This window comes from Parus major, chromosome 7 (genome assembly GCF_001522545.3).
Source record: "Parus major isolate Abel chromosome 7, Parus_major1.1, whole genome shotgun sequence".
Classification (NCBI taxonomy): Eukaryota; Metazoa; Chordata; class Aves; order Passeriformes; family Paridae; genus Parus; species Parus major.
Genome location: NC_031776.1, coordinates 7,243,177 through 7,266,527, shown reverse-complemented (window position 1 = coordinate 7,266,527; position 23,351 = coordinate 7,243,177). Strand labels below are relative to the sequence as shown.

At 38.9% G+C, this 23,351-nt stretch overlaps 1 protein-coding gene across 8 annotated transcripts in view; it reads right to left on the bottom strand.

Moving 5' to 3' along the window:
• Positions 1-23,351, bottom strand: part of PMS1 (PMS1 homolog 1, mismatch repair system component) — a 43,640-nt gene that overhangs the window by 7,256 nt on the left and 13,033 nt on the right. For 5 of the 8 annotated variants that reach the window (XM_015634176.3, XM_015634173.1, XM_033515979.1 and 2 more), the window contains 6 exons: positions 15,598-15,714; positions 11,804-11,926; positions 10,523-10,666; positions 8,426-9,321; positions 4,019-4,474; positions 3,337-3,464 (listed from right to left, as the gene is read on the bottom strand). In XM_015634176.3, coding sequence (XP_015489662.1) covers positions 3,337-3,464; positions 4,019-4,474; positions 8,426-9,321; positions 10,523-10,666; positions 11,804-11,926; positions 15,598-15,714 — 1,864 coding nt within the window. The other 3 variants (XR_004498246.1, XM_033515980.1, XM_033515981.1) reach the window with 3 other exon arrangements.

Here is a 23,351-nt window from a genome sequence, read left to right as displayed (position 1 = left end):
GGATGAAAAAGGAAGCCATGCATACTAACAAGTGCTAATAAGTGTCTATTAATGAGAAATCAAACAGCAGTCAGAAAGGAGTTATCTATTATGACGATATTAGGGCTGAAGTCCCAGAGGAAAACACAGACTTCTGAATGTGCTGCAGTGGACCCTGACAGAGAGAAAGAGTTGATAGTTCAGTTTAGTTAAAAACAGAAAATATTAGGACTGATCTAATTAACCCAAAAAGTTAGGAAAAAAATAGTTACAAAGGTGGTGTGCACAGAGAATGGGGTTGTGGTGTGCTCCTATGGATGCTGCTAAGGAGAAACTCTACAATTACCACAGGTTAATGGCACATTTCCATTCTAGGACCACTCCACAGCAAGCTGTGACTTTACCATCCACCATGCAAAGTAAGAACCTCTGGCCCCAAAAAATTAATGATATATCCTGAAGAAACAAAACTTTTCTGAAGAAAAATCTAGTTCAAAAACATCAGAATGCCTCTCTTTCAGGATGTGTCTGAATTTCAAAAATCCCACAAAAAGAGACACTGAATATAGACAGTGAAAAAAAGTAATGGTTCTGTAAGGATTATGAAAGATGTTTTATGAAACAAACTTTCTAAAATCAAACAAACTGGTTTTCTCAGATCTGAGAAATCCTACAGAGTACTCAGGTCTAAGTGGGACAAATCACTCCAGGTATGCATGTTCCTTTCTGTAAAGATTATACAAGAACCTATGAATTAAAAAACCTTAAACTTCATAGTAAAATTCCCAAAGGACACATTAAGAATGTTAAAAAATAATACCCATGTCTAAAAAATTAACTCTAATAAGTATTTGTAGAAGATTTCAGGGACAAGTTTAAGAAATAGAGGAGAAATTGATTAAGTCATAAGCAGAAATCCTTGGGTCAATAGGAAAAAAGCTGGAAGAAATTCCATTTGCTTGCTGGTATTTCTACATTCATCTGCAATGGTATGCTCTTTTAATAAAAGAGGTTGTAACTGCTGTAATGTCATTAGCAGAAGCTTATAAACATGACTGACAAGACTCAGATGTTATTAAATTTTCACTCAAGTAGTTAAAATAGAAGAGTGGGACAAAGAACTGAATTAGATTCCCATTCTTTACCAGGCTATTCCTATGGTTCATCAACCTCCACAGTGCATACAAAGCACTTTCACTAACTGTAAATGAAAGGTGAACAGTTTCCTTGAGATTTCATTTCCTTGAATTCACATCTGAGGAACATAGGATGAGAAGACTACATCCCAGTTACTGTGTCAAGTCTTTTGCTATTGTAGTGTTACAGTGCTGCTCTTAAACTAAACAAGCCATCTTAAAAGTAGTTTCCAGTTTGGTTGTGGCCAAGACAGCCAATTTTGTTCAGAGTTGCTAGAATGGGGCTGTTTTGGATTTGTGCAGGCAACAGTGTTGGTAGTACAGGGAACTTTTTGTTGCAGCTGAGCAGGGCTAACACAGCATCAAGGTCCTTTCTGCTCTTCACCCCACCCCACCAGTGAGGAGGCTGGGGGTGCACAAGGAGTTGGGAGGGGACACAGCTGGGCAGCTGACCCCAGCTGACCAAAGGCACATTCCAGACCATGTGGCATCGAGCTCAGCACATAGAGCTGGGGGAGGGAGAAGGAAGTGGGGTGCTGTGATGATGCTTGTCTCTCTGGAGAGAGCTGAACACCTGCCTGGCCATGCGAAACAGTGAATTTTCCTTTTCTTGTTTCATTTCTGTACACAACTTCTGCTTTACCTGTTAAACTGTCTTTATATCTCAGCCCAGAAGTTTTCTCACTTTTACCCTTTCAATTCTATCCCCCATCCTGCTGAGTCAGGAGTGAATGTGTGGCTGTGCAGGACTGAGCTGCTGGCTGGGGTTAAACCTGACACATCTGCAGTACTACGAGACTGGTCAGCAAACTCTCTGTTGCTGAAATAAACTAGAAATTAAACTCTTCACTCAGGATTAAAAATGAATTGTCTTCAAATTTTCACATTCAATTTATTCACATCAAGTTTACATTTAACTAGATTTTGAACAAACTTAGAATTTCAGCAGGTAAAAAAAAAAAAAAGTTGGTGAGCAAAACTGTTAAGCCACAATCCCCCCCTCTCCCATATTTTCCTAGGGACATATCATAGACCTCCTCAGCTTTTGATTTGCTTGTCTGAATAAAAAATGTAAGAGCTGCCTCTTACATGCATTATTTCCCCAATTATTCACTCCATGATTATTATTATGATTAATACCAACACCTCTTCTACTAAGGTGTTGATATTTATGTACAGATTTAGTCTGTCAGAAAGAAGTTTCCTTGTTTTTTGCTGTGCATGATTTACTAAGGAAAACAGCTTTGGCTCTGTTCTCCACAAGAGTCAGCCTCTGAGTGAAGGAGTTGGTCTACATCCCTTTTTTGTACCTACCCTTAAAAGATCCCATATGTTACAGTACATCTGTCATCACTGTACATATGTGGGGATCTGTAACACATGAAGCTATAGCATTTCTAACAGCTCTTATGGCCAATCTTTTCCCTGAGCTGTCAGCTAGGTGCTACCCCCAAAGACGCTTGCTTTTCTTAGAATTCTGCTACAGAATTCATGATCTGCAGAACCAATAGTGGGTCACCTCTGTGTTTCCAACACATCCCTGGAAATTGTTTTTCAGAAAGATGTAAAAATATTTGAGCTTTCTTGATAAAGTAGAAGAATCTTACATGAAATGCATTTATTCTGTGATCAACAGACATCATACTGAAATACTGGAAAGCATATTCCTTCAAAATCTCCTTCATTTCCTGAGAAAAGTTATGGCAATCCTCTGACCATCTCCTTGCTGGCCCCTTTGGGCTCTGGGTTACAATTTCAATAGAAAAGAATGACATTAACCAGGACCCAGCTCCTTACTGGACCTCCTTAACTGCTCAGCAGTACAGGAGTCATCAGCTAAAGCACATACCTGCAGAAGGGGCCTGGGCTAAGGAATTCTTACCAGTTTAATCTAAATTACATCAGAACTGCAATTAAGGATATGGCCATTGAGCATTTTGAGAAAAGAAGAAAGCAGTGAGGAAAACATGGATTTCAGAGCATTCTTTGAAATACTATTAAAGTTTTCTGTTCAGTCATCAGTTTCCATTACTCAATGTTCTGTGTGAAAGATTACATTCTTTGCCAAGAAATAAAACCTCAATGTTAAGGAAAGCAGAATGCTAGTGCTTTAAAAGAAAAGGTGATGCAAAATAACATGATCCACGTTAAATATAATTTAAATAACTAAATCATAAGAAACATACTCCAATATAACTAATAGATTTTAAAACCATCATACCTTCTATCACTTTTATCTGGAATCCATTTGCCACAAGCCTTGGATCTGACAAATAACCTGATCCATGGAAACTCTGGTTCTTCTGCATTTTATAAAGAGCAGCCATATACTGAGATCCACCAATAAGACTGGAAAAAAAATCCTCAAAGTGTTAAAAAACCAACATCCCTTATGTGAAAATTACAAGTATGTAAAAACCACAGAAAAACGTAGCAAGTGATAAGGAGTGATAGAGATTTTTAAAAGCATTTTGGAAAAGCAATTTGTTTAAAGAAACAAAATGAGAACTATTCACTTATCATAGTGAGGGACTGAGCTTAGACATACAGTAACAGTAATTCTATCAGCCATTCCCTAATTCTTGGGGGAAAGTCAGCTACAGTGAAATTGTGAAAATGTGGAGCATTTAATTTTCTTCTGGGAGAGGAAATTTGTATTTGGTGCACTACCAATTAAACTGGTCAAAAATCATAGTTATTTCAATTATAATAAGACAAAGCGTACTCATTACTTCAAGAATAAAAAGAATAAGAACCAAAAATCTGTTTTAATAGCTAAGTGAGTGCACAAATGAGCACGGCATTAGCAAACAGGGCCTTGCCAGAGTTCAGAGTTTATTTGATAAATAATTATTAAATGATGTTTTAAGTAACATACACATTTTTGCTCAATAGTACTATACCTGTCTGTTAACACAATTGGATTGTCCAGTTTCTGTGCTGGAAGCTTATGGTTCACCAATAATCTCTTACATAGCAGGGCCTCTTCCAATCTATATGGATTCAGCAACTTTACATTTTTTTCAGTAGCAAATATCCAGACATCAGGAAAACTCTGACGACGGATCAGGAAAAGCTCGTGTTCATCTGAAACATTTCTCTCTTGTCTCTGAAGGTGACGTCTACACAAACTCAGAGAAAAAGGCACTGTCACAATTTTCACAGGCTGTTCCATTTTCCCCTTCTTTCCAATCTGGTCATGAAATATCTTGTCAAGCTTCTGCTGGTCAGATGCAGCATTCTTTAGCTTGGATTTGTGTTTTTCTGCCTCCTTTGCTGGTCGGTGCATTGGCTGTGCATTGGCTTTTTTGACCTCTCTGTTGTACCGTTCCTGGTCCTTAGTGGCTTTCATTTCATAACTTAGAGGAGAAAACAAACCAGTAGCATCAGCAGACAAAAATCTCCAAATCCCAGCCACTAACACACTAAAGCAGAAGGAAAGGTAACCATTTCAACAGCCAAGAACCACATCCATGGTCCATTCAGGTACCCACATCAATATGCTGCCCACTGCCATGGAGATGGTCACTGTGCCTCTATTACATCACACCTTGAACAAAAGCTGGAGATTTTCCTTCATCAAGACAGCCAGCAAAACCTCAATTACTGTAAGGGGGAGGAACTATTACTGTAAGGAATAGAGTGCATCATATAAAGATCTACAGCAAGATTCTTTTCACCTCAGTCTGTTGTTTAATCTGCAATCAAATACAGAGTTTTGGAAGGAGTTTTTTGTCAAAGGCACATCCAGCTCAATTCACAAAGTAATTTAAACTTCTAGAGCTCTACAGCCTTCTAGGGGAGGCCATGGGGGTGGCAGGACTTTGGAGCTTGATTAATTTCCCAAGCACCAGGCCTTACTTAATAAAAGCGTATTTGATTTCAAATGGCCTAAATTTAGCCATATAAAGTGTTAAAAATACAGAATATGTATGATTATCACAGAATTCTGTAAGTAATAATCAATCTTACTGTTTTTTCAAAAACAGTCAATAAAAAACTACTCCTAAATGCTGTCTAAATGGTTAAAACATTACTACATACTAAACCTCTACAGCATGAATGGATTCTTAATGAGTTTATAAATGTCAGGGAGATAACTAAACTTTTATAGGTCCCAAGTTTATGCTTGTCTACTGCATATGAATTTTACTTTTCTGAAAGCAAAGGATTTGCTGAACTCCCTATTTTTGCCCTTACTTGATATTCTGAATTCTAGAAGGTAATTCAAACCAGTCTAATCTTCAATTAAAACAAAACCAAAAAAAAGTAGTACTATCATATGTTACTATTGGAAATAAGTATTTTAGCTGGTCATATTTATTTATTGCTACTTGCTGGAACAGTTTGATTCAATTATGTGTATGCACGCTGGAAAATTAAGGTCAACAAAAGGGTCACCATTTGCAATTAATTATGATGTGCTAGCATTCACATATGGTACCAATATTTAGTTAACTAAAAAAGTCAGCTTAAATAGTTTCTTGCAATAAATCACGTCCTAGAAAATATGGAGCAAACATTAAGATAAAAAACATCTGCTGCTTTTAAAATGAATGGACGACATCACTTGAACAGAATTTTTTTTTAATCCCAAATTCATTTACAGCTGACCAGATCAATAAATACTTTGTTTTGAATAGACCTAACTGTAATGTAGAAAAATACTTAAGTGTAAGAGAACTAAGCCTTTAGTGATCACTGATAATCCAAAATGCAAGTCCTGCTTGCCTTTCAGTTTAGGCTACCACCAGAAAAATTCTAGTCTTACAAACTTTGACTGTGAGCATCTTCCAAATTCATACACATCAATATCAGTGATTTGCCCAGAATCAAAGAAAAATTGCAGATTTACAAACTATGAGAGAATAACTTTGCCTTTCTGAAAATCCTTCCAAAGAGGAACATATAATCAACAAGAGCTACAAGAACAGCATTTCTCTGCTTTGTGAATTAAAACTGCAAATTCAGGATCCTTTTCTGATGCTACAAAATGTAAAGCCAAGAAAACTTGCAGAAATGGATGTAAGCAGAGAGTGGAAGACTAGAATGAAGACTAGTTTCAAAGGCAGCTTTGGTTTAACTAGAAAAATGGACCCATGATATATTCTTTCCCCTTTGCAATATAAATCCAAACAAAATAACCACATACTAAAAGAATCCTTTTAATATTTGTCTCTCAGCCCTTATAAGACAAATAATCTGAATTTGAGTATTTGTTGCAAACTCTGACAGCAAAGACCACGCTACCTGAAAAAGTTTCTCCCAAGGTACAAATCTACTCATGAAGAATTACTGCAGAGTGCTGACAAGGTGATTTGTTAGTCCCATGACAACGTATGTAGCTTTGAACCTTTCCTACACCTTCAGGGTAACTACTCCTGCCACTGTTATGGCACTTGGAGGGATTTCTCCCACTCCCACCTGAGCCTGATATGCAGGAAACATTAAGGCCAGCAACACATGCAAACGGTATTAAGTAAGAACCGAGTGACTGCAAGGAATGAAACCCTTTGCAAAGCAGGGGGATATGTGATGCTGCCAGCATGGACATGCACAGAGCTTTCCTCCTCTATTATAACCTAAAGACCGTAACATTTGACATTCCGGTTGTGTAATAAATGCTGGCTTGTTTTGAAAAGGCCATCCTGTGTCACTACAAGACATCTGGTGCTTGTACTACTCCCAAAAGGGATTTAAATTAATTTAGACCTGATGGAGGGGCCACAGAGAGAAACAGAGATGCTGAAACCATGCACACCCATTGCACAAGGCAGGACTTTATCACAGAAGGATGGAGGACTGGAGCCCAGAAAATGTGGGGTTGTGCCAGCAAGATGCATGAAGCAGAGCTGTGGCACTTGACTGCCCTGATGGATTGACGTATGTTTTTACCTCTAGGTGGCCCAATTTATCCAGAGTACCTGGAGGCAAGACTTATGTTCTCTGCCACAAGTCCTTCTGGGCTGCTGCTCTGCAGGAAAAGTTGCCTGTGTTTCTGTTTTATATGTCTATGTTACAATTCCTATTTGCTACCCTCTGAGGCAATTTTAAGATCATAAATGTAGAAAGGTATATACAGATATAAAGCTGGTATCTATAGATACAAGTAGTGGTGAATTCTTCATTTCCTTCAACAGCCATGGGATTCAATCCTACATATAAGAAAAATACATATACACTGTGTATAATATATTGCATTCAATCCTACATATAAGGAAAACTTGATTACCAGAGAGGTCTCTTTCCTGAACTAATGCAAAGTTAATCTGTAGGCACACTCTTTAACATAACAGTTGTACCAGGAAAGCAACCATGAAATCTCAAAAGCTAAAGCAGAGCAAATTAAAATTTTCTGAAGCAGCTGGCAGAACCTTTTGTTTCATTTCATCAAAACCATGAATATAATTGGAGTGGATTTCTACTATTACATTAATATTTCTGCTTATGCAGAGATGGACAAACCACTTTCTCACATATATGGGTTTCTGACCATGGCATGTTGTTTGCAAAGCAAACTTTAAATTAGGTAAACCAGAAGATAAGTAAAAAGGTTCCACTTAACTCTGATATAGCTGACATTCAGAACAATGCAGATGGCTTATTAAAATATTTCCTTTTCTTGCAGATTTCAAAAACTCAGTGACAATTCACTTTAGGAAAATATGGAATTTAGTTATTCAGACTGCAACCCAGGAAGACTTGGTCTTGTTTGAAACAGATTAAGATTTAGACTGTGCTACAGTCCCTGAACCAGCTCTGGAATAGCTGTTTAAGGGAAAAAGTAATTCCTTGTGTCATTTGATTGGGTTTTGCAAATACAATTGTGAGGCAGCCTAGGTTGGGATACAAATGAAATTTAGTGGAATGGAATTCAGCCAATGTTCAAGTACCAAAGTTCCTAAAAAATAATTCTTGCTTTATAGCAATAAAGTTGAAAAATCTCTGAAGAACTCTACAGTGCCTCATCCATCACTCGGCTGGTTTCAAGGACAGTGCGTTGGGAGTGATACAGTAAAGGCTGCCCTTACAAGTTTGTAGGATTCAAACAGTTCAGCAGAACTGTTCCTAACTCCTGCTGTCCTTAATCCAACTGCTGCACAGCACAGTGGCAAAACTAATAATTCCAATCAGCAGTGCACAACTGCACACAGCAAAACACAATTCACAAGAGTGATTCTGATCCTGAGAAGCCAAAAAATATTATCTATTTTTTCATAAATAACTGGAATGCTACAATTTTTTAAATTCATTACAAGTGACTTTCTGGTAGTTTCCAGATTCAGAAGCAAGACACAGACCAAACTTACTTCTGTTTTTCCTCTTCATTCAAATTCTTCCACTGCTCTTCAATTGTCAGCAGGATGTCATTCATGCTGGTCTTTGGATTATCATTTATCAATTTTGGACGGCATTCATGTGTGAAAAATTCAAATGCAGACTTTGGTTTCTTTATTATTCTGCTATTAATTAAGTCATAAGCTGTCACACGTCCAAATTTTTCACTTATCAAATTTTTTTTCTTTATGCTTTGATTAGAGCTTTGTGGATCATAGCTTTTTTCACCAGTATATTCCCTTCGCTCATTAGTTGTCCCTCCAACTTCAGGAATCAAGATCTTAACAGGTTCCAGCTTGTCTCCCAGACAGTCTTTAAATGCACTTCCCATACTCCAACTATCAGCAGAGATTTCAGGTAGGTCCTTAGGGACTAAGGCTTCCTCATTTTTATCTATTTTGTCAATATTATCAGAAATCAAAAGTTGCTTGTTGGCTTTTTTAGACTCAGGGTCCACAGGAACACTATCACTTTGAATATCAGCCATATTTTGTCCATTCTGTTCCTCCTCACGCAATAAATTTAAGGAACTGTCTGGAAAGGCATCACTCTTAGAAACCTCTCTTTTGTCCAGGCAACTGTGTACATTATCACCACTAAATGTCTGATGATTTAAGCAGATCTCTGCGTTTTTTCCTGCTTGACAGTTTTGCACATCACTGCTGAGTGAAAGGAATGAAGTATGAGCATGTAGCTCATCATTTCCAGATGGTCCCATTTCATTAACAGCCACATCTGTTTGGTCTGTTCTATGAACAAACATGTCTTCTGAGGTAACATCTGTTTTATTACTTTCACCAGGGACTGCAGCAGGTAGTGGCCCATACAGTGATTTCAACACATTTTCAACTGCAAGTAAGACGGATTCCTGGAAATAAAGGAAGAAAATACACACACAGGAGTGCACCTGAAAATGCAACTCCCAGATACCAAGAATACAGAACAATATGCAAAGTGCTCTTATTAGGAATGAACTTTAGACAAATCTGGACAGATTATTGCATTTCAGTTGTTCACACGTTCCAAAAGACTCTGAACTGGACACTTTCAGCTTCAAATATTTTGTGACATGTATTCTGCTTCTTTAGTTTACTCTGATATCACAAAACCAATTAAATTATTTCTTTGTAACAGGATTTTAACTTCCTAAACCAGTATTAGGTAAAGTTATTCCTACCTAATAAGAAGTTAGAAGTTTACAGCCAAAGCTGGTGCACCAGCAACATCCAATTTCATGTGAATGTGCTTGTGTAGGTGCTTTTATGGTGCATGTTTCCAAATCAACTTTGCACCAACTGATGGAAATGAGCAAGATAAAAAACCCAAACCCCTAAAAAATAGAAATAAATTTTAAAAAGAAAAAAAGAGAGAAAAGAAACTCCAACCCTCTTTCTTATGCCAAAGGAAAACTAGATCAAATGTAAAAATGCTGTATTAATTTTCATACAAGTGACCCTTAACAGGCAGTACATTTACAAGAGTAACACAGACAAATACAAAAGGTTTTTATGAAGGAGAGGATTAAAATAGTGGTGTTACTACCTATATTCACTTTGAGTAAGCGCATTAATAACCACTAATGCAATCTTTCTAATTTCTGTGGCAGTTAATTGATGTTGTCAATAATCTATACACATAATGACAAAATAGTGCTTTGATGAGAAATGAACTCCCCTCCTGCCCACACTCACCTTAATGGTGGTGTTCAAATAGTGATTACTTGGTTTCAGCATAAAGTTAAGCATGAGATTTATACAGGACCAATTCCACTTAGCTTCTCTCACTGTAAAGCCATTTGAAACCAAAGTGGTACATGCATATATGTGACAGCATCAAAATCTTTTAAATGAATTGGGAAACTAATTTTGAAGAATACCCTAGTTAGCCTGTTCAGTACCTTTTGATCAATACAGTGCTCTGACAAAGGCAAGCTGTCCTGTAACTAAAAAAAACCCCAAAAATCCTGGAAGAGTAACAGTGTTTATGTTTGAACATTCTGGTAGTCCCAAGGCCCTTATTATGCTTATATAAAGACTCAGAACTCAAAACTAGAGTAAAACCTTAATTACCTTATAATGCAGCAAAACTTGTGTTTTATCAGGTGTTATATTCACATCCACAGCAGAGGCAGGTACAGTAATACTCAAAAAGAAAACAGGATATAAACGAGTACTGTCCTTTTGTGTCACCTGGCTGTAGTACTGTCGAATTAACTAGAGATTGATTTAATAAAGAGATGTCAGTAAAGGCAATAAAATAGACAAAAATGCATAGAAACAAAATCTGACATTATAAAGCATAACTGATTTGCTAGCTTTGTCGGTTTTTCAAGTTAAAGAAAAGCTTAGAAGGTCCTCATACAGATGCATGCCAGAATCATCTCCAAAAGGGCAGTTCCTGGTGGTTTCCATGCCTTCATAGCATGGAGGCAAAAGTGATATATAGCCTATTTTCCAAGCAGGGCACTGTATTTTTACTTTGAATGCTGAATCCCAGTTTGAATACAGGCTTCCTTGCTCTTGTTAAGGAACCATCTCTGTCATGGGATTCAAGCTAAGCTTTAAACTCCCAGAAGAGCCAGGCACATAAAATCATGCATGGAGATGGATTACCCTCATTCAGTATTTAACATACCAACATAAATTCAGAGTTTACATCTACAAAGCTTTGCCTGCCAATTGAAAACTACCGTTGTGTCCTGTCCACTTTAAAACCTGCAGGAACACTTTGGCATGAGCATTATTTTCTTCCCTGGCGATGACAAGGATTAGGACAGCAAGGCTGCTCCAAGTGAAGTGCTGCAAGGTTCAGTAGTGAGAGAAACCCAAGAGTATCAAATTCTGCCTACACAATGCCTAGCTGTAGCCAATGCTGCTGCACTATCACTTTCATTTCTACCCAATGCACACACAAATTTAAAGGGAAAGCATGGGTGTTTGCTTGGTAAGCCCACAGCTGGAAGTGGACAAAATCAAAACCGTTTTACAGAAGAATTCTCGTATAAGAAACAACATAAAGTTCCCTTATATGAAACTGCACAGGTGATTTCTACAGGCTAATACAATGAATCAACTATTCTGGTATCTTGCATAGAGCATCTGAAATTAATTCTGTTAAACAGCCAAAACCACAACCTCCAGTTCTATGGTCTGACTGCAGCAAATGCAATAGAACTGAGACACCAGCGGCGTCACACTTCTGGAAGAGGTTTCTGTTGTAAATGCTAGTATTTTCACCTGTAATACTCTTAATTATTTCATGGGGGGAAAAAAGTTGTAGATTGCTTAGGTGTCTCTGTCCTCAAAGAAATCACATTTCTTCTCCTTGAATTAAAAGCTAGAGGGTGTTACCTTCAGTATTTCCTTCTGAAGAACTGGACGATTATTTATAAAAATGAAACTCCTTTCTGAACTTGAAAGGCTTGTCAAAGAATTGTCTGACTCAGCTTTTGGGAGAAATCCAGAAAGATTTATCTGCAATGATAAAACAAATACAGTGCAAAAGTATTTTAAAGAACCCAAAATGTTTTTTTGTAGAGGTGAGATAGTAAAACAAAACTGTACAGGAGTCCAAGTCATTAAAATGCATGCACTGCTTCTTGACAGTTACAATATACAAAGATAAAGGCAGTTAGGAAAAAAAAAAAAAAGAGGCTGAGAAAGATGGGTTTGTATTTATTTCCCTTGATCAATTTATTGACATATTTCCCATCTGGACTGCCAGTTGCAGCAGGATGCTGCCTGGAGCTGAGGCTGTGGAGAGCCAGGCCAGCAGTTCTTGGCTTGCTGACTGCGGGGTTGCCACCTAAGCCCTGTCCAAGCCAAAGGCACAGAGTGCTGCCCAACCTGGCCAGGGCAGCAGTGAACCACCCCTACAGGGAAAGCCCAAAACACACAATCCTTCCCTTTCTACATACAGAGCACCTTAAATAGCTTGTCATAGGGCATTTATTCAGGGCACCTAAATTTACCTACGCCACCTGTATCCAAATCATCTGACTCTCAAGAGTGCTGAGCACCCACGATTCACAGGCTGCAGCAGAACCTGTGAGCACAGCACTGCCAGGGAGCCTTGGAAACAGCACATGATTTGTGTACCTAACATGAACTCCAAGTTTTAAGTTTTTTCTGTTGAGATTCTTTAACAGGTTTTTCAGGTCAAAATACGGCTGATGACTCGTGCTGCTTGTCCCATTTCTTCCACCTCTCCCCCACAAGGCAACTTTGAAACTATTGGATGGATTTCAAATCAATCTGATAAAGAAGCAGAAATCCCAAAGATGTATTTCCACAAGTCCCGTGATAACTGACAGCTGTTTGGAGAGAACAGCCTCAAGATAATGACTTTACTAAAGAAAAGGCAATTGTAACTTTTCAAAAGCCAGGAGTCAGCAGCATGCAAGAACTGACATCCTGCACAGCCCTCATCCTGCCCCACACACTGCCCTTCTCCACTTGGCCAAACTAACAGGTGAAGGAACACTGGGACAGCATGAGGATGGAGATTCTGGAGATATGAGAAAGTCTGGAGAATGTTCTGGTAGCAGGGTAGATTACTGAACACAGAAATGAGTCCTCATAAGCTCTGCTTTTGGCAGAACCCCTTGTATTTACTAAAATCCAAATTATCATGCATTTGAAATGGAATTTAAGATCCATGGGATTTGGCCTACCCTTCCCATTCATCTACGTCACACAGCTATCTGCTCATGTGCTCCCTTATTCCCTCCTGACCTTGTACCAAGCATTCTGTGCTAAAGCTGGCGTGTTCTGGTCAGCAACGTCGCACAGAACCAAACACCACTGGTCAAATTAAAGACGTGTCAAGTATCTGTTGGATGATTATCAGAAAACAACATGCACCACTTCTAGATTTTATTCTGCAACTTTAGCTCATCCTCCCTCAGTATTCCTCCTCTACACTTCAAGCTCTTTTTCTAATTCACAAATATCTGTACAACTCTTTTACTTCAACAATATTTTTATATACAGAAAACATTAAAGCAAAACTGAAAATCTCTAAATAAGTCATTTAACAAGTTGCTCAATTTAGAAATCTGACTGCTGTTACTATTTACAGCCATGCAGAATATCAGTATGCTCATTAAAAGTTATCTACAATTTATAATACTAGTTGTAACTGAATTTTCATATATGAAAGTATATGAAGTATGAAGACAAAATTACAGAGACTGGAAGATATTAATGAAACTTTGATTTCATACTAGATCAACTGTTTCCAAAATAATAAAAACCACAACTCACATATACATTAAAATATATCCATGATGGGTAAACAGCAGAATGCCTTTTTTTTTGTACTTATCTTTCTCCCCGTGGCATGTGTAGCTGCTAAACTTAACTTTCATAGGAAAAGAAGACACTAGGGAAATTTCTTGTGTGAAAGTTTTCAGCCCAATTAAACTTACAAGACTGGGGATCTGGAAAGTGCAAATACTGTCTTGTACTTGAAAAAAGTAGCGTTAGTTCTTTATTTTCTTGGTTTTCTTTTTATTTTACAAATAGCTCTTGATTAGCTTCAAATCTAATTTGAAATGTGTTCCTGTTTTATTCAGTTTCATTCCTTCTTCTTTCAAGAAGTCTTTAAAATCCCTGGATGACTTGTTGAAGAAGTTTTACCTCTGCAGTAAGGAATAGCAAGATTAGTTTTGTCTTCAGAGTAGCCTTTGCAGCAAAGGAGCATGAAGGTACACAAAGAAAAAATAGGACTTAAAAGAATTAAAGAGCTGCCTTCTGGTCTGTATAGCAAATGAGACACAGACCACATGGGAAGGGAAAATACCCTTAAATACCTCTTCCAATACCTGCACTGAAAGGGAGAAAAAATGGTTACACAGGCAACTTTGTCACTCTGTAGTGTCTGGCTGCCTAGTTTATAAGTGCCACAGTTTCTGAACGTCGACATTATGCATGGATCACTTATACACCTATAAATGATGCACATGGTATTTTACACACTATTTAGAGACAGAGAGAGAGATGGAATGTTCCCCAACTTCTATTCAAGGAATATGGATGCCTCAAGATATAGCAGAGAAGTAATGTGAGAACCTAAGTGCCTCCTACAAGCTAGTCCCTTCTAAATACCCCCTTATCTTCCCTTTGGAGCCCCCTGCACTTGTCCTGGGGGCACATCCAAGCTACATTCACAGAAGAATAACTCTGGATGTTCTGTACAGACATAAACAACTAAAACTTTGTAAAGTACAAGAAGTGGCTTTGCTTTGTTCCCCCTCATTTCACTGCATGTATAAAAGCATTCTGGCCAACTCAACAATTAAGTTTGAATAATGCTAATAAGCTGTACATATAAACAGTGAGACTTTAAAGTCTGAATAATATTATTAAGCACCATGCTGAATGCAGCATTGCTAAGTTGTGTCTAAGAGCCATTGTGACTCTGTAGTGATTCACCTCATCCTGCAAGGTTTATTAATATGTGATACATGAAAATGCAGCTTAGAAGGTTCCAAGGTAGCAAGATTCCCCTTTAATAAAAATGTCTCCAATAAAAATGGAAGCAGAGTGAAACATTTTTGAAAACATTAGACAAAGGGAAGTATCATGGGAAATTCCCTTATTTTCAGACATGCAAAAGAAGCCAAGAACACTGAATTTTTTGAAAACTAGAAAGTATTTTGTTGAAATACGTGTTTAGTAGAAATTTGCATAACTTGCCTTTCTAAGTATGCATTCCTTTTGCTGCTCAGGTGCCCCCACTGAAACTGAGGGGATACTCTTTAGAGTACAAGGCTAAGAGGCCACGAAGATGAGAACCATCTAAATGCTTAGATATTAATCAGAGCACAACCTGCCTGTGGGCCAGGAATCCCAACTGAGACATCTCTGAGCAATCAGCAATTCTGCATTTGTCATCACAACTGTTTTTACTGCCATCTGATCAGTGCCACATGAGTCCTGATGAGATGATTCTTGGAGTGGATTTTCAATCACCAAACCAATTAATTTTATGGAGAGGACAGTAATAGAAACAAATGCATTAATCAGATGTCAATCTGGAGACGCATCGTCTTTTTCAAAGCCTCCTTATTTTTTGAATATTTATTTAGCTCTCTTCATTGACAGACCTGAAGTGAATTTGGGAGAAAGAAGTTTAAACTCACCTCAGGATATTCGCAGCAGTGTTGAAAAGGTACCATACTGCTCATAACGGCTGTTCCCAGAACTGACATACAGGCCATTTTGTGATCTGATACCCTGGTCTTCTGCCAAATAACTGCCTGAAACAAATGGCACAGAGTCAAATTTTTGACATTATATTTGTTGAACTCATGTCATGTCTATGAACATGCATATGCAACTGCACACACACTGTATATGTAACATTCTGTACCTTGACCCTGTGAAAATCACAACTTTCAGTGTTAACAGATTTGATATGGTACCTTTTGACACGTCTTCTCATATTGTATTACTAATTTAGACACACATCAACTGGAAAACTAAGCAAAGCTTGTCTTCATCCATGGTTTGTGGCTATTCTGGACTTCTGTACCTGAGGGCAACTGTTAAAACCAAATCATTACAAATGGTACTTCTCCTCTTAGATGTACAGCAGTGGGCTTTGAGCTTTTCCTGAGCAGTTGAAGTGAGGGTTTATGACATGTCTCTCCCAAGCTGGTCAATATTTGAAGGTGCACTGCACTGCACTGCTTAAGTTACTTATACCAAAGAGGTTGTTTTGGTAGAGATCAGGCTATTAGCTGTCCAGCTCTCACCTGGATACTCTAGGTCTATGACAAGCCTGCCATTTAGAAAGAAAAGAGGTTTCTAAGGAACTGTATATACTAGAAAAGCAGTTATTTGTCTAATGAAAATTTGATGTTCAAGTTTGAAGGGTGAGGGACCATCTGCTGTATTAGCTACATGTCTTGAAATATTATTACAAAGACTTAGTAAGTACAGTAAGGCAATATGAACTGCAACTTGCAACAGCAAGTCCACTTACGCATACAGAAGGTATTAGCTACTTTGGGAGGAGAAATTTCGTCTGTCACTAATGATACTTAATTCTGAATTTGCTGACTTTCATTGCTGTGTATCAACAATAAAAATGTTATCCTTGGTTGGTTTTCTCCTTCTAGGCAACTGAGACTGCTACACTCAGGACCACTTCATTTTTGCCACTGTTAGCTGTCTGAGTGTATTCAATATGCAACCTTTAAACACAAAAGGAAAAATAACGCAGAATGTTGCATTTTAGATTGGATGTTACAGTGCTGTTAAAATTTATACTTTCAGTAGGTACTAGGTGTTCAATAAATTCAAAATGATCTCACAGTATTCAAGTACAGGCTATTAAGTGAAAGGATGGTGATAAAGCAAAAAATACACATGCACCCATCTCAAGAAATGCTATACATAGCCTTAAAATTCCACCTGTCCAGTGGGATATTTGCTGGCCTTCAGGGGTGAATTCCACAGAAGAACATGGTTCTCCTGGAACATGATATTCCCTTCCTACAGGACAGGTGGAATTGTAAAGCTTTGAGACTGTTGACCCTAAACTATTTCCCGACTCTTTAATTTTCCAGTTCCACGTACATTCTGCAGCATTTGTGAATGCTTCTTAGTCCTGCCTGAGTGTAATTCATCTCCTACAGAGCAGCCTGACAGCCCTTTGCACATGCTGGATCGCAGCTCGGTTATTCTACAGTGAGGTGAATCCCTCAAACATGAAACACAATTTATACTGGAGGGCAGCAAACAGAAAAAGGGGAGAAGGAGAAACAAGTAAACAGAGCTATGGGCTGTGTGTCCACAGCTCTGGCAGGGAGTCCCCCCGTGCTCCAGAGCAGGCAGAGGTGAAGGACAGCCCAGGGCTGCCCCTCAGCCTCTCTCCTCTACACCTGCTCTCAGCCTCCTCAAAGACATTCTGGAGTGATGAAAGAATCTGTCCTGTTCTTTATAGCTCCTCTTATAAAACATATCCTGTACTGCTTCTATTTTAAAATTGATTACTTAAAATGGAAACAGAAAGTGCCAAGTGATTTTTTTCTTTACTGGATATATTTTAAATTAAATGCATGTGACCAAACTGAGAAAGACACTTGTTACATGACTAATATAAACATCATGCTGTTTATTTTAGGGTATCCTAGTGTGATGCTGCAGGTACAGATATAAATCTTAGCTGCTGATTAATGCAAGGTTATTACACAGCTTGACCTGCTAGAATGGCTGATACTCAGAACTGAGAAAAGATCACTTGTGTAAGGTGGTTTTAAGAAAGCTGTAGAAAGAGAGAACGTACTATATTCAAACTTGCTAAAAGTGGATACTGTAATAGGTTCACATTAGTTTTTTAAATAGTCATATACTCATCAGATATTTATACCCAGTAATAAAAACAGAATTTTAGGAAATAGTTATCACTGTAGGTTAAATTAAAGCCACAAACTAAAGAGGCCATGCAACTCCTAAATTTCTATACTACATAAAAACAGGATAAGGTGTGTATTCATTTTTAGCCCTGACTGCACATTATGAAGCAACAACATGGGAAGAGATGGTATTTTACAGAAAATTATTTTTCTAGGTTCCCCAGATGTATCAACAGGCATTAAAAAAATCTGAGAAACAATGCCTGTTCCATTTCATTTATTTTGGGAAGTGTTGCCATGAGGTTTCTGCAATACCCTATTTTTTTAACCTTGCTTATACCCTTTAGTTCAGCTAAAAATACACCCCTCACACACCCCCCATATTTTTTTTCTAGGTCATATAAAGCGGGTGTCTAGGATGAGCCAAGGAAGAATCTGATTCTAGTCAGTATGATGACGCTGCAGAAACAGCCTACTCAAAGATATATTATTACATATGGCCCATCTTAGGTTCTGCAAGAGCAAGCCAAATATATTCCACCTCTCTGTTTCATTGAAGGGGATTGCACGATCCAGATCAACGCATATAAAATCTATTGCACGTATGAAGAAGATAATCATGTGTGTCTCTGGGTGTACCTATTTCTCCACCCCATGCAGCCCTAGGACACAGGCATAGTTTTGTGGAGGATGACAATGTACATTCCAACCTAAATGATTCTATGACTCCATGCACACACAGACTAGGCATGTTATTTCAGGATGAATGCATACAGCGCAGAAGGATTCCTTGAAAAATGTCTAAAGTGTGGCAAAAGAGTGTGCAACCTCTTGTCCCTACTATACAGCACTAGGAAGAATTAAGAGCTGCTCAGTATTTGTTTCTTAAAAGACCCCAAAGAAGAACAGAGGAAAAAAAAAAGCAATTGCTCTGCATCCCTAACTATCCTTCATATTTTAGAATTTCTATCAGCAGCTACAGTGATTTGCGGTCCCAGATAAAAGGAAGATCTCAGAGCTGGGATCAGATGCTGCTTCCAACTGTGGCTACTTCGGTGCAATTATGATGCTATGAGTTAAATTGCCTCATTCCATTTACCTTATTTCTACATAATGGTAGTGCACTTAAAGTAAACTTTTAGTACCCAAATCCCACCTATTTTCATTATTTCATGACAGTCATATTATTCACCCTGTAATAAAGTCTGAGGGTGTAAAAATCTAGTTGAGCAAGCAGTTGTACATGAGCTGTAGGCTAGTAACGTGAGTTAGATCTTTAAAACAGAACTGCATTTCACAGTCTCTCTAGTTTTGTACTACATGTTTCAAAAATCCTGTCACCCTGGCATGTGAGATCTCACTGCAGATAACTCTTTGGACAAGTAGGTTCCTTAGCTGCTTTATTAAAAACCTAATAGCTTATTAGGCTTCAACTGAAAGCATTGCTGCCTACCTGTTAAAGAAGTACACAAACAGGAACGAAACTAGGCAGCAATATCCCAAGTTTGAATTGAGCCCAAGGGAAACAAAACCACATCATCTGGTAAATGCCTATAACCTCTTCAGCTTAAAGATGCACAGACACCTAGATCCAAGGGCTGGCACATTCTCTGCAGTGGAAGAAAATCTATCTGCCAAGATCAAAACTGATCAATATAAAGTTTTCACCACATTCTTTAGAATGCCAGCCTTGAAAAGCACTTCTGTTTTTCAGCTCCACACCTTAACTGGCGAACTGTTTTAAAACCAATGGAAAGTTACCTTACTAAAAGGGAACCCATATATAAACTGCCCTTGAAAACAGAAATCACAACAACTTCTCAATTTAACTTATAAAAAAATTAAGCAACCAATGATTTATTTTCCTAGATATTTTATATTCAACCCCTAAGGAATCAGTTGCCCCCTCCATTTTCTATGTGATGCTGGGACAATTACCAGTGGAGATACGCAGTAGAGAAACTCAAGGCACCATTTTTCCCCTCGTCAGATGCAGCTACACACCTGTCTATCCCATAGGCATCGGATATTAGAGCTGTCAAGGGGATTTGTTGAAAGACAGTCATGTTCCACAGGACTGTTCATTCTACAAATTCTAGTGTATTCCTTACTCAGATTTCCCTTTCATGACACGAGAGCACCCTCTCAATGAAAAGACTTTCTTGAGCATGACATAGTGGAGAAATGCTTGGATTTGGGAGTTAGGAGGTAAGTCAGGAGAGGAGCTAACACATTAGAAGGAGCCAAGGATCTTCATCTGGTAACACCTGTCTTCAAAGCCTTTAAAGAATTCCTAAGACTATTGAGAGTCATATGCTTTTTTGATTGCTTTAATCACACATGTTCAGCCAAGGGTGTTCAGAAAACCTGATCTCCTCTTGTGACCAGGTGACGCTGTGGATGTAACCTAAACTTCATTAAACTCCTGGACACTGTCTCCCACAGCATTCTCCTGGAGAAACTGAAAGCCCATGGCTTGGACAGGCGCACTCTTTTTGGATGCACTCTGTCTGGATGGCCAAGCCCAGAGAGTGGTGGTGAATGGAATGAAATGCAGTTGGCAGCTGGTCACTACTGGTGCTCTCCAGGGCTCAGTAGCAAGGCCAGGCCGGTTTAACATCTTTCCCAATGATCTGGAGAAGGGGACTGAGTGCACCCTCAGTTAGTTTATAGGCAACATCACGTTGGATGGGAGTGCCGATCTGCTGGAGGGCAGGAAGGCTCTGCACAGGGATCTGGACAGGCTGAATCAATGGGCCAAAGCCAGTGGGGTGAAGTTCCAAAGGACGAATTACCAGGTCCTGAACTTGGATCACAACAATCCCCTGCAGCACTACAGGCTGGGGGAAGAGTGGCTATTAAGGTGTCCACTAGAAAATGACCTAGGGGTGCTGGTTGACTGCAGCTGAAAATGAGCCAGTGTGTACCCAGGTGGACAAGAAGACCACTGGAATCCTGCCCTCTACCAGGAATAGCGTAACCAGCAGGACCAGGGAAGTGATTGTCTTTCTGTACTCATCACTGCTGAGGCCACACGCCAAGTCCTATGTGCAGTCCTGGGCTCCTCACTACAAAAAAGACGTGGAGGTGCTGGAGTGTGTCCAGAGAAGGGCAGTAAAGCTAGAACACAAGTGTGATGAGGAGAGCCCAAGGGAGCTGGGGGTGTTTAGCCTGAAGGCTCAGAGGCATTCTTATCACTCACTACCTCACAGGAAGTCATAGGCAGATAGGGGTCAGACTCTTCTCCCAGGCAACCAGCAACAGGACAAGGGGACATGGCCTCCCCTGATGCACTAGGGAGATTCCAGGTTAGGTGTTAGGAAAAATTTCTTCACTGCAAGAGTGGTTAGGTATTGGAACAGGCTCCCTTGGGAAGTGGTGAAGCCACCATCCCTGGGAGTGTTCAAACACTGAGCAGACGTGGCACTTCACAATGCGGCTTAGTGGGCAGGGTGGTATTTGGTCAAAGGTTGGGCCTGATGCTCTTGGAGGTCTTTTCCAACCTTAATGATTCTCTGATTCTATGAAAAGGTTCTTTCCCATAGAGGGTGGCTGGGCACTGAAACAGACTCCCCAGGCCTGTGGTCACAGCACCAAGTATGACAGAGTTCCAGAAGCATTTGGATGATGCTCTCAGGCACATGGTGGGACTCTTGGGCTATCCTGTGCAGAGCCAGCAGCTGGACTCAATGATCCCTGTGGGTCCCTTCCAAATCAAGACATTCTATTAAATTCCTCTTCTTCCCTAGCTGGAGGAAAAAATAAATAAATAAAGCCTCCTAAACAACCAAACTGCTGTCAAAACCCAGTTTCCAAACAAAAACTGTGATTCAGAAAATGTACAACATCCCAGTGAATTCTATTTAAATAAAGGGAGGTTCAAAAGCCTTTTGTAAACCAGCAGTTAACAAAAATAACATTTAACAGTGACAAAGTACATTGCTAAAGAAGAGGGAAAATTCCCACATGGTTTTGGAAATATCTTTTTTTCCACTAACCTTTTTAAACTGACAGTGTAGGTCCAAAAGCCTTGCAAAGGCACATCTCAGATTCTGGAATACACACTGCATATGTGAAACAGTAATTGTTTTGAGATTTCAGACATTTACTGGGCTGTCATTTGAAAAAAGTGATGGATGAGAAACTGGAAACCTCAAGGAATTAGTAATAGGATATAAAGCATTTCACCTCTGGGTCACCAGTTCAAATTCAACCAGGTTGGTAGTGACCAAAAGTAGTTACCATCTGGCAGCTGTTCTCTGGCTGATGTAAATTGAGTTGAGGGTCTCAGCGCATTTCCTAGTGGACAGGTGTCCTCAGCACAAAAAAACCACCATAATTAACTCTCTGTTTGGCTTTCTCAGCAAAGCCACTGAACAACGAACCGAAGCAAAGACTGAGCTGTAATCCAGGTTAGCATGGAAGCATGTTGGCTGCAGATTCTTAATCATAATTCCTCTTTATATTTTAAGACACGCAGATTAAGGGGGGATTTCATTCATCATCATTACATTAAACAGGGTAGCCTGTCCAACTCAAGATAGAGTTTATGTGCTGCTATTGCTGCACAATTCAGATTTCTTTTCAACATGCAGCTACAGCGGAGCTTGGAAGCACAATGAATGAATGCAAAGTATACTGACATTATTAAAAATAGTAAATTTACCCTAACACACTCAATCTCAAAAAACCCACACTTATTACAGAGGGCAGGGACACAGAAAGAAAACCCCTGGATTTAAATTTACCCTAACATACTCAATCTCAAAAAATCCACACTTACTACAGAGGGCAGGGACACAGAAAAAAACAACCTGGATTTGGATTATTTCAAACAAACTGTTTGTTTAAAATTACGCAACTCTGGAAAATAGAGGAGACCTACTGTAAAGGAAACATAAAGATGGCATCCTTTAAGTCAGCACCACCAACAAAAGGGGTTTTGGGGAAGAATACTACCCACAGTTATTACAAGACTTTTTAAATGGACTTTGCATCAAAAAAATTGACTTGTGACTCTCTTAAGAAACAAATAAGAAACAGTTCTAGGCAGAACTGCATGTGACCAAGCTTCAAAATGTTATGTGTGAAAAAAAATATTCACTTATGCCAAGTTTTCCTCAACAGGAACTGGAAAATTTACAGAGCCTACTTATGGCTCATCTGTACTTTGCACAAGACATGGGACCAGTTGTACACAGTATGACCTGCTGATAGGCACCATCTAAACCATCTGGTGCTGAAAATTTTTTGGTTCTATAATATCTGATATTGTTAACATAGGTATAGTTACTGGGTGTCCTTGGTCATTTTGGCATTTGTGGAATAAAGGCAATTGAAACAGAATTAAAGCATTCCATACCATCAGTCTTATAAAACAGATGGATATTTCTTCAACATCGGTGGTTTGTAGAGACTGAGCCAAGGGCTAGCGGTATTAAACAGAGAAGAGTGTGAAAACTACAGTTCCAAAGAAGTGCTGGAACTACTAAAAGCTGTGTTTTACCACCTTAGGTAAAACACAGCCATAGCTC